The 18,278-nt window shown below is 36.5% G+C and overlaps 1 protein-coding gene across 7 annotated transcripts in view; it reads left to right on the forward strand.

The window, feature by feature from the left end:
- CNKSR2 (connector enhancer of kinase suppressor of Ras 2) overlaps positions 1–18,278 on the forward strand; it is a 207,917-nt gene that overhangs the window by 125,885 nt on the left and 63,754 nt on the right. For all 7 annotated transcript variants that reach the window (XM_050332516.1, XM_050332517.1, XM_050332518.1 and 4 more), the window contains 2 exons: positions 3,606–3,695; positions 5,313–5,527. In XM_050332516.1, the coding sequence (XP_050188473.1) occupies positions 3,606–3,695; positions 5,313–5,527 (305 nt within the window). The remainder of the gene's footprint in view (positions 1–3,605; positions 3,696–5,312; positions 5,528–18,278) is intronic.

An 18,278-nucleotide genomic window follows, 5' to 3' on the forward strand; every position in this document is an offset into this window, starting at 1 on the left:
TTCTGTTATCAACTTAGTTTTCCAGATTACATTTCAGTATCATTTTACAGAAAATAGCAGAAGCCCATATTTTTTTACTAAAAATATGGGGTGAAATTTTTCACTCAGTAAAAGGGCAAGGCTTGCATAAGTTTAGTAATTCAGCATTGGAAACATTTTCCCAGGTATAATAATGATCACAAACGCTTCAGATTTACGAAGAGATGACATGCTGCTTTCATGCTGCACTGCTCTCCAAAACTCTTTAGTTTTTCTTTAGTCCCAGAATTGAAATATGACTGATGACAGTGTTTTGGGTTTTTTTGTAATACTATATGAACCTCCTGTAACTGCCTATATAGGAAGTGATGACATTTACATATAGCAGTTCCTCTTTATTTGAGATTATAAGTTGTTTAAGAAGGAATTTTGCATGTAGATGTGCATATGTATTCATGCTACTTCCACGTATTGGATTTTTGGCTCATTTAGGATGAAAATTCAGAAATAGTTTCTGGTGAGGGTTTTGATGCTCAAACCCTTGTACTCCCTATTATTTTCCCTTTGAACCTTTTGGAACTCTTCCCTTAGCTATTGTAACTTGTTTCAGCTTTGGACTGGGAGAATTGGTTTTCTGTTGCCAAGTATAAAATTGCACAGGCATAGAGTTATTAGGCTGTAGAAACAAATGAAGAGGAAATACCATGTTTTAAAAAAAGTATTTTGACTGCTATGGTATTAGCTGAGCACACACTTGAATATTTTTTCACCCTACTTGCTATATTTCCTCAATTTTTAAACTGAGCACAAGCTGTATTTTGGAGTTGTTATAGTAATCCTGTCATCATACAGCTTTGTGAAGAAAAGAGATGTAATTTATGAAGAAACATAGATTTAGTACATCATGCAGCCAAGCTCCAAAACCACCTGAGAACCTTGATGTAAATTGAGCTTGAGCTGTGTAAAGTATCCTCAGGACCTGGAGCAATGTTCTTGCACAACATTAAAGGTTGCATTTTCATAAAATGCATCCTTTCTACACAACCACATGATCCTGCTGCAAAATCTTCAGTATCCTTTTGATTTCAAAGTGTTTGCAGGTTTTCTAACAATGCCTATTGCATGCAAAATAACTACCAAGTTTTCAAAATTGATATATCAATTTTATTAGTCCAGTATTTCAGATTATACAATTGGTGAATGCAGTTGGTTCCATTACCAGAGATGTACTCTCTGTTCCAGACATTAAATTTTAATACTGGTGGTTGAGAGTGAAAAAACCCACATTTCTTCTTCAAGGACTTCTAAATCCATTATTTTGTTATAGGATAGCTTTTTTAGCCTTTTTTTTCTGTTAGCAGAAAGGGTTATAAAGGCATGGATCAAAGACTGCACTGAAAGTCAGTCATTATTTAACACATTTGTTATACAGCCTTTCACGTTTGATCTCACTTCTTTTTTAATGAATTCACACCATTAAGTCTTATTTCCATTTAAATGTGTTTTCCAAAAATATTCTAAAAACATTTCAGCATTAAATTCTTTAGTTTCCCACATGGCATTTGTTATCATAAGGTTTGGGGTTAGGCATGACCTTAGGTTTTCACAGAAATCCAGAAAATGACGATAACACTCTTCTGGCTTATGGTGATCCATTAAAGAAGGTCAAAGAGAGTTCCAAGAGAGTTCCTAGCAAAATAATTGTTTTTGACATGTACTGATCATTAGTTATGTGGTGGTGTCAATTTTTATTAAAAAATAACTTCTCAGTCCTCTTTCATGAGAGGTTAATAAGGCCCTCCATAATTTCTTTTTTGGAATCTTTTGACTTTCTTTGACAACGTTAGCAGAGATTTCTCTTTCATGCTCTTACTGGCTTTGTATAAATTTGCTAGTCCTTGAAAGTTTCTGTTCATATCCCAAGGAAGAAATTTCCTGAGTGTAGTCAGCAGGGAAAAGAGATTTAGGGAATTCATGGGGGTTAAAAATAAGGTGATTCGGAGAGGTAACAGGTAAATGAAACTCAAGGAAAGAAACAAATTTGATCACTGCTGTTTTAATGCCAGATACAAAATCAAGTGAAGGTTTTATAGAAAATTTGTTATTTTACTTTTGATAACCATCAGACTCTACACAATTTTGTAGCTTTTGTATTTTGTTAAGTGAGAAGTATCTATCAGTAACATACTGTGGGTTAAGCCTTACAAGAAAAGAAGGTTTTATTTCTAGAAAAAGAAACTGTTGAAAACTACTTCTGATCAAGTAAACATAAGCTGAACATACATCCCCACACACACTTCATAACTGTGTGTGATAAATCTCACTGGCTTCAATCAGACTTAAATATGTGTCCATAAATAGTAAAATGAATGATAAATAAAAAGTTTAAAATATACATTATATTCCTGAACAGTGATGTATTTGTGACCTGATCCTGTGGTTTTTACAGAACATACAGCTTTTTTTGTCAATTTTTTTTTTAATAGATAATAAAAACATTTACCCTTATGCTGCCTGCATGGTATTGGCATGTTTTCCATGGACACAATAGGGAGATAGACATGTTTGAATATTTGTTTTCATTATAAATAGGTCTTTCTTTTTCAATGTATCATGGATTTAACCTCAAAAACGTGGAATAAGACCTTTATGTAGGGGTTCTCTACTAAAATAATTTTCAAGACTTCTGAAGTCTACTTTTAGCTTTGCTACTTTTAAAATCAAATTATTTACCCAATTTTTGGCTCTGTGACTGGTAGATTGATTTAAAGAAGAACAAAGGCTGACCCTGTTGGGAAAACATTTTGTTTTCAGTCTTACAGATACTGTGCTGTATGCTACTCTGTTTTTTTCGATATACTGTTTAACTTTCTCAAGAATTCAGACCACTCTAAGTAACCTCACTAAGTTCCATAGCACACTTTAACTGATTTTCAGCTATATTTGTGCAATCCTTAAGAAGGAATCATAGTTTACAGCATTGTTTTAAACCAATTTGTCTGCTTCCAATCAAAATTTAAAAGACAGGATAGTCCTCAGCTTTTCTGTCTTGTACTGTCTGAAGTCAAAGTGAATTTGACAATAATAATGTATTTTGCTTTCTGTGGATGAAATGCTACAAAAGAAATTTCATGTAGAGGTTTTCTACTTCCTTTCTTACTCAGTCACTGATGGATCTTTTAGGCCCACCAGCAAATGTGCTGTTTGTGAAGGTACTTTAGTGATATGCACATATTTCAGTTACCAGCAATTCACGTATGCTTTAAAACAGTTCTCCCATGTGTGTACCAGGGGCTTCCAGGATATTAAATAGATATTGTTCAGTGAAAATTTGATGGTGTTTGCCAGTGTCAGACATCAGTCCGATGAAGATTTTGTAGGACACTGGATTTGTTTTCTAAACTTAAAAAAAAAAAAAAAAAAATCCATCAAATACTTAGCTGCTTTTTTTTCTGTTAGAGAAAACAGAACTCCTATCTTAAACTCTTGTTCAGAGGCAACACTGCATCCTCTTTCATGACACCGTAGAATGTGCAGCTTAGCACATAATTTGTTCTTTCTTCTAAAGAATATTAGTTTAATGCTGCCTTATGGTGCGTGATCTCAATTTTTTTCTCTCTTTCCAGGGAAGCTAAGGCCTATTTCTATGCCAGTAGAATATAACTGGGTGGGGGATTATGAAGACCCCAATAAAATCAAAAGAGATACTAGGAGAGGTAAGTGATTTGAACACACCTTTTATACAAGGCAGCATGGATTTTATCTTGCTTTGAGCTATAAATTTCAACCTCATTTTGCTGCTTGCTTAGCTATATGTTTTTGTGAACCTGTTTTGGAACTTTCTTTATCACATATACTTAATTTTTTGCAGCACCTATTTTAGGATTGAGGAAGTTGTTTAAACAGGCAAAAGAAAGTCATGACTGCAAAGCCATGCAGTTTGTCTTAGCTTCATATTGGCATTTCAGCTGTATTATCTTGTCCATTTTGAAACTGGCCTTAATTTTATAATAGTAGAGGAAAAATGTGTGATTATTACTGTTAAATATTTTTAATGCATAAATGAGAATTATATGTCATATTTTCTCTGCCTTTCTGAGTACTTTTTGAATGGAAAATATTCTAGAGCAGCATGGGATTCACCTCACAATCAGAGAGGTTTAAGTTCTTCCGAATTTTGGGTTGTGAGGCTTGGATACATAACTCCACATACAAAATTATGACCTCTGAGATGGCTACTAGCACCCAGTAACAAGATGTTACAGTAACAATAGATCTTTCTGATAAAAACGTGAACTAAATGTTTAGTAGGGACCAACAAAGGAAACACTTAGGAATTATTAGGAAAAGAATACAGGGCAAATTTAGACAAATTCTTAGGCTGCTGTGTCAGTTGTTGCTTATGGGATGTGTGTGTGCAGTTCCAGCCTCTTTAATCTCTTAAGAAAAATGCAGTAGAATTGAAGAAGGTTTAGAAGACAACAAAAATTAATCAGATACCTGAAGTTACTTCCAAACCGGGGTCAATTAAATAGACTGGCCATCATGAGATGGGGGAATTTGGGCAGGACATAATAAAGGTTTATAAAGTCTTGTGTGGAATGAAATGAGGAAATAGGTTTGTCACTGTTTAATCTGAAACAAGACCCAAGAGATCAAATGTCTCTGCCAAATGCTGGTTAAAAAGAGAATGAGCAGGCTTCTGGTGCAGTCTGAGTTCAAGCTAAGGCACCTCTTGCCACAGGAGTTTGTGCATCCTAGAAGTTCACATTAATGCAAGGAAAGACCAGGCAATTTTGTGAAAAGAAAATCTGCTGAGGTTTCCTAAATTCACAAATACTGCTTCTGGGTCAGGATGTCTCTCAGCTGCAAACTGGTAGATGCTTCAGGGTATTCAGGGAAAGTGTGTATGATATGGTGAATGATCTCCAGTGAATGTTCAAAGCAAATTACTTTTAAATGTATGGCACCACCGACATTTGTATTCATTAGGACTCCTGCTTAAAAGAGCAAAAAAAAATTACCATAAGTCTATTATTGCTCATTCTTTTAGACTCAAAGACAAAATTTATTGATGTGGGGTTTCCCTTATATTCTGTTCCCTTTATCATCAAATATATCAGAAAACCATAAGATTCATAAATTAGCCCTTCCAAAAGTTTAATTTCTTATTATATCTGAACCAAAGAAGCAAATGTGTTTTGTTAATGAAATGGTCTTGAAAAATTAAAATTGACAGTAGGTCTTAGGAAGAATATTGCATGTTTTAGAAGCAGGATTAACAGACATACCACAGTTCACAAAGATCTTTTGCATTACTTTTCTTTCAACAGAAAATTCATTGCTTCGTTATATGAGCAATGAGAAAATAGGTCAAGAAGACTACATGTTTCAAAGGAATAGCAAAAAGGATACTGGGAAAAAGTCCAAAAAGAAGGGAGACAAGAGCAGTAGTCCAAGTCACTATTCACTTTTGCCTAGTTTACAAATGGACTCACTGAGACAAGAAGTCATGGGCACACCTGGACCAGAAACTGCTTTGTACCACGTGAGTAAAAATAACATTTACAAAAGCCATTTGTCTGTGCTCATGATAAGAGACTGCCTTGGTTTTATAGTGGTGTTGAAACCTCTTTTTGGACTGCTGCTGTTGCACTGATTCCTATTCTTCAGACAACAACTGCATATCAAAGAATTATTTTAGAATTCTTTATTTTGCTGTTAAAATGTGGGATGGACACCAGTGTTTTATCTCCTTGATCTACAAGACATCACATTTAAATGCAGTGTGGTATCTCTACCTTGTTTCCTATGCTCTTTTTGTGAGTTGGAAAGCTGAGAGTGGAGAGATTTCCATTTGCAAAGGCAGATGGATATGTGTTTTCCCTAATACACAGAGCTGAGGAGATTGCAAGTGTCCCCAAACTGTCCTCTTCGTAATGTCTGCAGTCTTTCCTAGAAGGAATCTAATCAGTGCAAGAGCGAGTGAAATCAAATATTTACAGAACAAAATAGAAAAATTATTTGTGTAAGGAAGGACTTTCTACCCTGTCAAGAACAATGTAGTCAATTTGTGACATTTTCCATGCATTAAGAGAATTCTCATCTCTCAGTAACTTTTTTTAGTATGTGATAAATTCTTGACACTATGCAGTGAGAAAAACTTTTTTTTAAGGTGCCATCTTTGGTTTTGCTTTTGCTTCCTCTATTATCTATTATGTCTAATTTCCAAATTATGCACAAACATAAATGATTTACACAGGAACTGGAAGATTCTTTAAAATTCTGGTGTGAAGGTTAATGAGCAACAGAAAGCTTATAATTGACAAGCAGTATTTTTCATCTACTTTGGGTATCCATCCACAAAACACATGAACTGCTAACACCACAAATGCCACCAGTGGCTGCTAATTCTTCTTGTGTATCATTACCATTAAAGGATGTCTCTCTCTCTATAATGCCATTAAATTTTCAGCATCTTTTTGAAAATTTAGTAGGAGCTTATTCATTTATAAAAATAAATAAAGATTATTCATCTGTTAGAATACAAATCAGTATTGATCTGCTAACTGCCTTTGAAGCAAAATGCATGAAGTAAACAGAAAGAGGAAGCTTGGACCATTGATTTGTCCCAGGGGAAATGAGAAGGAGCCCTCCACAAAGCATTTACAGCCCTCTGTAGCTGAATATTGCTGATGCTATCGCTGGAATTTGGCTCCTATCATGCAGTACAGTACAGTTTCCTTTTTGTGGTGATGGCATCCAAGCATTCTGCCTTATGAAACCCTAATCTACTTTGCACAGGGGGCTATATGTCTTTGCCACATAGCAGAGCCACAGGTTTTGTAATAAATTGAACAGAACTTTTTTTAAATCTCAAAAAAACAGTGCAGTGAGCAGATAAAGAATGGGGGAGTACAGATAAGACACAAGGAACTCATATCTCTTTACAGTACAATTTTATTAAACTATAGATAACAGATAAGACAATGAAAACATATATTATGCTCAACTTGCAAATTGCATCTTAAAGATCACTAAAAGGTGTCTGCCCTATTACAGAGTATTTTTTATGAGCATCAGCTACCTCATTTTCACAAAGACTTTGGAGTTTTTGAAAACGGAAGCCTCTGGAGTGCAAAGGAATGAGGGCAAGTCCAAAAACTGCTCTAATAGTCGTGAAAGAGGTGGAGGTTTTTGTTGGGTTTTGGTTTCGATTTTTCTAAGAAGTCGATGGGGGTTTTTTCATTCTAGAATATCAGAGGAAGAGAGGATACTGTGCCTCTCTGTGTTATTTACCACAAGCCAGTGAACTTCCCTGAAGTAAAGAGCAGCTTCTACCAGCTGGCTAGAGTTGAACTTGGAGCCCCTGGTGGTCTAGGGGGTAAAGGCGCCGCGCTATCACCGCGGAGACCCGGGTTCGATTCCCGGTCAGGGCCACTCCCGGGCAGGTGGGGCTCGTTAGCCCTTAAAGGCAACCCATCTACGTCCTAAGGACCTCGCTGCCACCGTCCAAGCTCGCTTGGCCCCGGCAGATGAACCTTAGGATTAAAGGGTGGGCTCAGTTCCGCGCACACTGTGTCTCACCTAAAAAATCCAATGCGCAGGCTGGAAGGTGTAAAGACCTTCCCCGGATCTTCGCTCGCGAAGACTGGCCATTATTAGAGTTGAACTTACAGCTATAGTGCCTCAACTGTTTGTATAAGGTCCCATGGCTAGAGAACACCCCATCAGTATTGTTAAATAACTCCAATGCCTGATTGCTCTTGTTGTTAAAAGTATTCACCTGTTAGCCTGTGTTTACCTGGCTTCTGTGTTCAGCCTTTGTTATAAATATACAATTATCCTCTGAATTTAAAGGTCTTTTGTTACCAAATTTTATCTCCCAATATAGGAATTTAAAGGTTATAATCAAACAAGCTTTTAGCTTTCTCTTGCTTAAAAGAAATAGAATGAGCATCTTGGGTTTTTCATCAGGAACTGTGTTTTCATATCCTTTACTCATTTTTATAATTCTTTCAAATCCTTATATTTAATCCTAAAGTATCCTAAGCATGCTTCCCAAAGAATGTGTGCCAAAACAGAACATCAATTTCCAGGAGCGGGATAGAAAGATAATATAACCTTTCTATTTCTGTTCACTAACTCTCTATTAAAATATTTAAAGGACTGTTTACCTATTTTAAGCATAGCCTTGGAGCAGAAGTGTGTTTGTTACTTGGGTTTAGTTTTATTTTTTCTGTAATGACACTTTTTAAAATCACTTATTTGCTGAAGTGTTATTCTCAATCTAATTATTTATATCTTACATTTTTATTTCTTAAATATATAACATTGTGTATGGTTTGCCATGTTGAAACATATGACTTCTTGGGTATGCTTGCTGAATAATCTGTGTCTCTGAAGCAACCCTAAGTATGAAATATGTGAGAGTAAGGGCTCTGGACCCTCAAATTGGGCCACTGTCCAAGTCCATAACATGGAGTATTGAAGCTCCAGGAATATGGAGTCTGATGTGGAACAGAATTACCAAAAATGTTCTTCTGAAATTATCTTTTTAATGTGCATATTCTGTGAAATAAAAAAACCGTACACATTTAATTTCTTCTTTTTTTTTTTTCCTTGTATTTTCTTTTCACTTTTTCTGAGTTCCCTGGAATAGAAGCCATGCTGCTCACTCAGTGTTCAGGTCTCATGTCATTCACTGGTCTTTGATTCTGTGTTACCTCTATTCAGTGTTTTCATTCTGAGTCCTTTGATATAAATAATAAATAATTTTGGACTAAAGGTGATTTCCAATGGTTAACAATTAATTCCCCTTACTATTCCAGGTCTCTTTCCTTTTCAATTTTGCAGCCGTTGATGCAAGCAGGTTGATTACCTTTTTACTGTGAAGGTTTTCTGCAGAAAAGCAGCTTTTACAATTATGCTGACTTCAACTCCTGCTGCTTTTATACATGGCTCTATAGAAAAGAAAAGTCATTGATCAAAAAACTGCACTGCTGAATTAATGTCAACAGAAATGGTGTGGTTTTCTGCTGTAAACAAAGTGGATGGCGTTAAAAAATTACCATGGTAATGTAGAAGTGCCTGTTTGCTGTTTATTTGCTAGAAGTTATTCTGTGAAATGCCAGCAGATTCAAATTTTTATATTCTGAAGTGATCACAAGAATGTGGCAGTTTAGCATTTTTTGACTCTCACAATACTAAACTTGCATAAAATCACTGGGTTTAACAGCTTTGATCTCTCATTGATCTGTCATTGCAATCAAAAACTGTGTGGTCAAGGGCACATTTCAGTTACAGCCTTGAAAACTGCGCGTTTCCTTGTGTCCAGTGAACATAACTGATGTGATGGCTGAGACCAGCAGCTGAAAAACTAATCTGTGTTGTGTCTGTGAAGTAAACACCCTTGTATCCACATTTGGTATTTTTGAATCCTCACATACAAATTTTCTTCACTGCTTTGGGGTTTTTTCCCCATTCTAGAAAGTGTTTCCAGTGTTATATTGATTTGTAGCCAAGTTGTTGGTTTTGCATTCTATTTTTCTTCCTCAGTATTGCAAAAGAAACCAACACAGAGTGTTAATGTTTTTATTAAGCCAAGGCAAACTGCTGGAGCTGTTGCTAATTTAGTGTCAAACAGGTGTTCAATGTGATCTATTACTGTAGATAGAAAATAGCAGCGTTAAAATTGTCTTGAACCTTTGGGGCACAAGAGATGAAAGCTCTGCCATATGACTGTAGTTTCTCAAGATCATTACATTATTCTGTATAGGGATTTCCTCAGTGCATTGTGCTTTGTTTTTGTTGAAGGAAAATAATGTAGTTGTTTAGGAGAGAGAACTAGTGTCATGGGTCAGAAGAAGTACCACATCAGGTTAATAATAATCTGCTCCTAACTGGATCAATAGAATTTTCCCTTAATCTAGCAACAGCATTGTTGTATGAAGAAAAGGTTATAGCCTATTGTACATAGTAGTATAATTACTTCTTCTTGCATAACTCCCTACTATATACAATAGGCTGAAACCTACGCCAATAAACTTGTATTATTTACCTTGTTTCTTCTCTCTTCCTGCTTCCTATTATCCCTTTGTCTTTTCCAGTGTATGCTCCCTTGTTCATATGTATTTAGCAATACCTAATGACTTGCTTGTCATAGGAAAAGTGACAGAAAAATAGCAACTTCTCACTTTGCTGTAATAACCAGCCTATTTTAAATTGTTTGATTAATTACAGGAATTTTCTTGGTAATTTTAATTGTATTTGAAAATCAGGTAAGTTTAGTAGCAAGATGTGCCATTTCAAGTTCATACATATGAAACGGGAGGTTCAATAATGGGTGAAGAAGAGAAATCAAGGTTTTATACCTTTGGGATTTTGATGAATTTACATGTGTAGATAGGTACATATGCTCTATCTTTAATATTCCAGTTTTACTTTTAATAAAGAGAAATAAAATAATAGCTATCAGAGTTTTTGCACTGCACATAGAATTAAATTGGTGCACATTTGACAAACTTATTCTTTTCCTCTTTATCAATGTGTAACTGTCCATGTAGTCCATGAAATGCAGCCTGGCAACTCTTAACTCACATAATCAATGGCAGTACTTGCTGCATCAAACACCCATGGAGAGCTAAGCACTCTCTTTCCTACACTGCCAGTGAGGACACTGAGGCAACAAGGGTGAGGGGTATGACTAAGGCTACAATTTCAGTTGTTTCTCTCTGCCAGTCCCCTGAGGTTGCTGTGCCAGTTCAGCTTGGGGAGTTTCCTCAGCAAAGCTGATGGGGCTGCATTAGTCTGGGCATGCAAAGTTGGTTGCAACAGTGATCTTGTTGAGAATACTGTAAGTGAAGAAGATTTGTTTATGGACCTATTGCAAAAATCATCTTTTAGATAATAAAGTAAATTGGAGGGGAGATAATAACTTCTGCTTAAATGATCCATATTTCCAGTTACTTCTTGCTTCCTACAAACTCCTCCAGAAAAAATACAGGAAAATGCTTTTTTAAAAGTTCCATTCAGCGTGTATGTATTAAGGCGTTGTCAGTATAGAGAAGAATTTACCAAAAACTCCTGATTTTGAAAAGCTGGAAATCTAACTCAAGTGGTTGATTTTTCCTTACTTCTCCTATTCCTTTCTGCAGAAAGGCTAAAAGGAAGTAAAAAGTGGAAGTACTTAGACATAAATGACATAGATTTTTAATGAAAATACTTGACTCTAATACACATATAGTTATAAAACCTTTTATTTGTAGAACTCAGTAACTAGCATTTAAGAAAGCACAGAACATATGTGTATTAGTTTCCTAATAAATTTATGCACAAGCTGCCCATCAATTTGTTGCAAAAACCTTCTGTATAGATATGGCATCTAAAAAGCATTATATACTGGAGAACTATTTACAGAAAAAAGAACAAAAATCACCTCACTGAAAAACTAACAATTTACTATAATTGTAAACATGACAGTATTTAAGGAATTTCTGTTTGGTACTTTTTTTGTTGTTGTTGTTGTTAGGGATATTTCTAAATTAAAAAAAACCTTTGTAGGGAAAAAAATATCAATTGCACAGATTTTAAGTAGGTGTCTGAAATGTAGAATGTCATTATACCATTACAACAGATGGAGTTTGTACATTTTCTTCTTTAAAATGTTTGAAGTCCAACTATTAAAATAACAAGTATTTAAATAACAAGGCTCCCTTTTTCTTTTTCTCCTCCCTGTTTTCACAATAGCCTGTAGTTAGACATGTAATTGTTATAGGATGAAAATCTAGCAGTTGATATCAAAGTCCAGTTTAACCTAAGAGCACAGTGAAAAATATTTTCCATATGTATTTTCATAATTTTTTGAACATTTGAATCAATGTTACTTCTTTGCTATGGTCTTTCATCTCCATTTAAATATAAGTATTAAACTGATACTGAAGCTTGCAGATAGATTACAGACTTATATGCATCAATCATCAGCAAAGGAAACTTTAAACTCCTTCCTGAAAACATAAGAAGTATTTGATGTATAAAAGTTATACCTTTGTTACAGTTCAATACATTGGTATTTTTATATTCCAGCTAAGAAACTGCCCTGGATTTCAAATAATTGTCCAGAAATTAAATGAACACCATGAAGAGTTTTGGAAATAGTTGTGAAAGATTTCAGTCTATCTAATACCACAGTAAGAAAACATTTTAAAAATAATTTCTCTAGCGCTTTGTTGCAAGTTAGGCCTTAACAGTCAAAATATAATTGTGCATGCTCTAGCTTCCACTGTAAAGGCAGAAAAACACAAACCTTAACCAAAAGTAGCACATATGCTGTTGAAATCTCACAAGTGAGAAAACCATCATTTTTCATGATGTCTAGACTTTATGAAAAAGCTCTCAGACTGGACTCTAAGTAGGCTCCTGGATGCCTCAGCAGAAAAGTCAAATCCTCTGAACTGCTGTGGTGCCCAAGCTTCTCCTCAAGTACTTGTATATTTATGAAGATCCAACATAGCTTGGCTGGTACAATTTAAACACTGGGACATCCCTCTCCAGAGGTGACTGGAGCATTTATGACTTTCTTCCGTAGGTTACACTGGTCATATCTCACCTTAGTTTTTGTAGCCTTAGGGGAATGTAGGAGAGCACTTTGGCCTGTTCTACAGCTTCAGCTCCTTGCTTATTTTCCCATCAGTGAGCATGTAACAAGTAAATAAGGCTGTGGTGATAACTAGGTGCACATGTGTGGAAATGGAGGGAACTCTGCACTGCAGTATAAACAGAGTTGAAGAGGCTTATGAAGTTATAGAATAATCTGATTTGGAGTTCTTTTAAAAGATTCAAAGTCTATTCAGAGGCAAAAGTGCCAGTAAAATATTTCATATAATGCAATGCAGAGAAGAATATGCCATTTTTCTGTCAAGGCATCATGAACTTGCATTGATTTCTCGTCAACCTAATCTAGTATAGTTCAGGTATAGACTGCGTTTTGCTCTGAGAGACATTTAGAAAGAACGACTGAAAACTGAGTAAGGGGAAGAAGGATATGAGTAAGAAACATAATGGAAAATTCTTACCTGCTGCTATCATGGTCTGAAACACCATCATGTCTCACAGCCACAGTTGTACTGCTGGACATGGGCAGGTTTGAATGCTTCACATTGGCACATGTTCTGCTTCAGACAGAAGAGCAGTATCTCTCCCATTATTAAGCTGGAATAGTGGTTCCAGCTCTTGGCCAGCTTCTTCACTCTCAAAAGAAGCAATCTAAATGACACCATATATTTCCCTTCATTTGAATGCAGCACTTTACAAATGTAACAAACACAAACCAAATGATAAAAATAGTATTTATGTTGTTAAAATCTGTGTAAGAACTTCATCTACAAACAAAATGGTCAAACAGTTAACTAATAAACAAAATATGCCTTTCTTGTGACAATTGAAAACAATTGGGTTTGCTGTAAGATTGATGTGCTTAAAGGTAATTTTAGATATTTCATTTGAGTTTGGAAAAAATGTGGTTCAAAATAATTCTTCTACATTTGTGATAGAAAAGGCAAGAGAGAAACGGCATATAAATCCCTTGCTAATGGAAAATGGCATTGTATTATTTTTAGACTAGTGCAATCAACATAGAGTAATAGAGAGGCCTCCTCGGTTTAATCCAAAAATCACTTAAATCACTTAATCCTATTCAGATATGCATTAAACTCCACATTCAAACATGATATAAATTGCTGTTGCTAATGATGGGACCAATAAAAGGTGGATGGATAGCCTGTTGTCGTAATTCCAAGTAAAATGTTGGACTGAGGGGAAGAAAAATGCCAGCAAGATAAAGGCATCTGATGAATTTGCTGCAGGAAAAAAAAAAAAAAAAACAACAAATGCCTCAGAAACCAGCAGAATGTGCATTGGATAATAGGATAATTCAGGCTGGGAGGGACCTCAAGAGGCTCTGTAGTCTTGTCTTTGGCTCAGGGCAAGACCAGCTCTGAGGTCAGACAAGGCTTCTCAGGGCTTTACCCAGCTGGGTGTTAAAAACCTCCTGAGATGTGGAGGCTGCATGAGCTCTCAGCCAACCTGCTGCACTGCTTGGCTGTCCTCGTGGCAAAAACGTTGGAGATGAACAATGAAACAGATATTTTGGCAATAGCTGAGGTGATAGCAACTTGCTTGGATTTAAGGCATAGTTGCTGTTGTGTGACTGCTGCTTAGCTGAAATCATCTTGTGAATGTGCCTCAGTAATCTCACATCTCTTCTGCCAGCTCTAGACTCACAGTCCTTTGAACTCAAGAGTGCAGAGAGTAGATGTGTATATGCTTTTATATTTGAGTTCTGTTTAAGCATATATTTTGTGAAACAATACCTCATCTCCTCAGGAGGGAGTGCTAAGTTCTTTTAATTATATGGAATAATATCTGCATTGTTCTTAGGGTATATTATTCCTTTCAGAGATGAGAGAATATTTTCATGTCTGCATTGCTTCTCTTTGAAAGAAGTAGTTAATACTATAAACTTTCTCCTATTGGGAAAGTGGTTGCCTAAATGAAATTTGAGGGCATTGAATACGGGGGATTTTACATCTATTTCTATATATGCTGTGATCTTTACTAAAATCCAGAGTTAATTATTGCAGCAAAACAGAATGCTCTAGAGATGAGATAAGATTGGTTTATGGACCATCATGAAGCACAGTTAGAGTCTTTTGTGGAAAACTTTTATTTTAAACTTTCTCTATTACCTTATTATGCATTGTGACCATGAGGGGAAAAAAAATGGCTTGTTGTAATTTCTTTCTGTGACAAAGCTGGAGAATTCTTTAAAAATGTGAGAGTTACTGTTAAGGTCATCTAGTCCAGCTCTGCCAGCCTAGATTTATTCCTTACTGCATAGAATATAATGGTCTAAAAGTATTTTACATGGTCCAGAGATGTAGATCTGTAGACTAATAAATCTTGCAGCTCAGAACATTTTGAATTTCCTTTCACATCCCTATTCTGTACTTTTTTCCTTTTCACAGAAGCATTCCTGATTGTATCCTGCCTTTATTACCTGATAGGGGACTGTTACCTTTGTAGTTATTAACATTGTTTGTACATCAGTAAGCTGCATTATCCATAGCTGGTACAATCACAGTAGCACAGTTGAGATACTTTTTTTTTTTTTTTTTTTAATGTAGAATAAGTGGTTTAGTCCCTCAGTTACTCCCCTTTGAAAAAGAAGAGATTAAGTGCAGCATATTGTAGCAGGGAAGTGCATGTCAGGTATTGCACAGAAGGGACTCAGCATGAGTTATCACTGCAACATGATGGGGAGCGTCACATCTGTGAGAACTTCCATCTAGGTCCTGACTTCTCAACTGGCTCCTCTCTGTACTCCTGTCTGCACAAGGGGAAGGGAGTTACCAGGATCATAAAAGCTTTCAACCAATGACACTGGCTGGCACGTGTTGTGAAATTTGGCATTCTAAAAGACTGGTACTGAGTGGTGAAAATGTTGTTTAAATTAATGGAGCACAAATGTCCATTTCAGAGTGCCATTTTATCAAAATCCCTTTATAAGCAGCTCCATTGTTTCTGAACAAGTGATTTTTCTCAAAGTAGTGATTTTGATTCCACAGGAGTCTCTTCGCTATTCCTCTGCCCCACTTATGCAGTGGTGGCCCCTTGATCCTGTTGCTGACTCACAGTGTGGGATATTGCAGGGTTTCACCTGGGAGGAATGGCTCATTGCAGCAGTGTGGCTCCTGAACAGAAGCTGTTTTATTAGGTGTTTCTATTGTACTGGAAAGAAGTGCTTGTTGCTTAGTGCCTGATCTCTGAGTCAGCCAATCCATATCTTCTACTGTGCTGGGGAGGCAAAAAAAGCCTTGTAGTTTTCATGTAGCGATAACTGCTTTTTGTCTATTTCTCAAGTATACCCCTTTGCCTTCAGATTATCTCAAGTAGATAGTATTTCCAACACTACAGAATTCGGACTTAGAATGAAGTGTAAAACTAATTTTGTAAGCTGGTTTGTATCCATAAGGTCACCATAACCAGCTCAGAATTAAAAGGACTTTCAACTACCTGAAGGGAAGTTATAGCCAGGTGGGGGTTGGTCTCTTCTCCCAGGCAACCAACAACAGGACAAGGGGACATGGGCTCAAGCTCTGCCAGGGGAAGTTTAGGTTAGATGTTAGGAAGAAATTCTTTACAGAGAGGGTGATCAGGCATTGGAACGGCCTGCCCAGAGAGGTGGTGGATTCACCATCCCTGGAAGTTTTTAAAAAGAGATTGGACATGGCCCTTAGTGCCATGATATAGTAATTGGAGTTGGATCAGGGGTTGGACTTGATGATCTTGGAGGTCTTTTCCAACCCAATCTATTCTATGATTCTATGATTCTATGACTTAATGTTATCTTTCCCCACCTTCTGAGAAGTGCTACTTCATCTTATGCCTAGAGGAAATATTACTGAATTACAGCAAGTAATGTGACTTTTATCCTGGAATGAACCGTTCTTTTTCTACCTTGATTCATAAATGCAATGGAAGAGTTTGGTATGAATGTTAGCAGAATGTATTATGGCTGATGTACAACACTCTTTCCCTCATTTCCCTGTGCAAACTTCCCCTCTATTCAAAGCCAGAATAAGTTTTCTGTTTCTTTTGCTGTAAGCCCATTATGCCCAAGTGCTAACACAGAATAACTTGAAAGAGTATATCTCCCATAGAGCAGAAATCTGTTTTCTCAGTTCTGCCCTTATTCATTACAGAGCACCTACATCCCCTTCACTTTTCTCTGTCACACAATCAGACAAAATAATATGAAAGAGCTCATGCTGCGAGACACAATCAGAGGTGTTGCTGAGGTTTATGTACTCTTTTCACCATAAGCAAGCACCTGTGTGTTGCAAGGGGGTATGAGACCTTTATTTTAAGCTAACAACTTTTCCTCTGGAAAGACCGTGGGCTTGATGCAAGATTTTGTTAATGCCCTTCTGTTTTATAGTAGTTAGTTTTCTTCTGAGAAGGTCCAGGGTTGGCTCCATGCTGTACCACAGACCACTTCTCTAATCCAATGTAACCCAGACTAAGTTTCTTAAATCTGCTTGGATAGTCTTATTTTTTTAAAGTTTAGATAAGCACACAGAGGAAAACCTACCTTTCCTATGAATAAGACAGAAATTTCCTAAGCAAAACCATATTTTTCCTGGAGGAAATTGCATAGTTTGAAAGAGGTTTGTTTGACTTACTAACCGTGCTAAAGGGGCAATGCAGCAGGGCACGAGGAATCCACAAGGCTTCTGGAGTGCTTATGGGGTGATGTGTCTCAGTGACACTGTGAAAGGACAAAAGGCAATGGACATAAATTGATAACCTAAGAAAAAAATACTTCTACTGTAAAGATGGTTTAACTGGAACAGATTGCTCATGGAATCTGTGGAGTCTCCCCCTTTGGAGATATTAAAAATCTGACCGCCCTGAAAACCTGCTCTGCTTGAGTCTTATCTGAGCAACAAGGTTGGATGAGATGATCTCCAGAGGTGCCTTCCTGCCTCAGTCATTTTGTGTTTTTTCTGGCTGGTCCATTCTCCTCAGTAAGAGATTAAACTGGGAACTACTCTGGGATAGAAATCCAAATAAAGGGTTAAATACTGTTCTGTAACATGTGATAATTTAGTTTCTTTTTCCTCTTTAAATGGATGCACTTGAAACATACAGTGAGGGAGAACTGATGCATCTTGGACTTTCATCATTAAAGGATACATACAGTTTTTGAATCCTCCCTTTCTCTCCTAGATTACCTACTGTCAATAAAAGTAGTGTGGGAGGTACCAAAATTACATGTTTCAGAGTAGATGTAGAGCAGAAGAGTGATCTCAGAATAAATTATTCTAATGAACAGCACTTGTCTAGTTTAACTTTTTATCCTCATTTGCTTCAGACAGCTATGACAGTGCTGCAGTCCTTGTTATGTCCGTCGAAAAGACACTGGGGGAATATGAAAATGCTCATTTAAATTTGATGTTGTCCAGAAGTTTTACTGCTTCAGTATTTCAGTTAGAGTCCTGTGTCTTAATGGCTAAGAAGGCAAATCTTTCCCTGGTAATGGAAAGCAGCACCACTATATATTATTTTCTCAACATAGCATGAAGATTTGAAAAGCTGATTTATTTTTGGATTCATTATGCTAACAACTTTGCACAAACAATTTGTACTAGCTTGTGCAAGTGCTGATTTGCATCCGGCTAATGTAACATTTGCCACAGAGTCCCCCCAAATGACAAGAAAACATTTAGGGATGGGAGAAT

This window comes from Myiozetetes cayanensis, unplaced genomic scaffold, assembly GCF_022539395.1.
Source record: "Myiozetetes cayanensis isolate MyiCay16 unplaced genomic scaffold, myiCay2020 scf5-8, whole genome shotgun sequence".
Taxonomy (NCBI): Eukaryota; Metazoa; Chordata; class Aves; order Passeriformes; family Tyrannidae; genus Myiozetetes; species Myiozetetes cayanensis.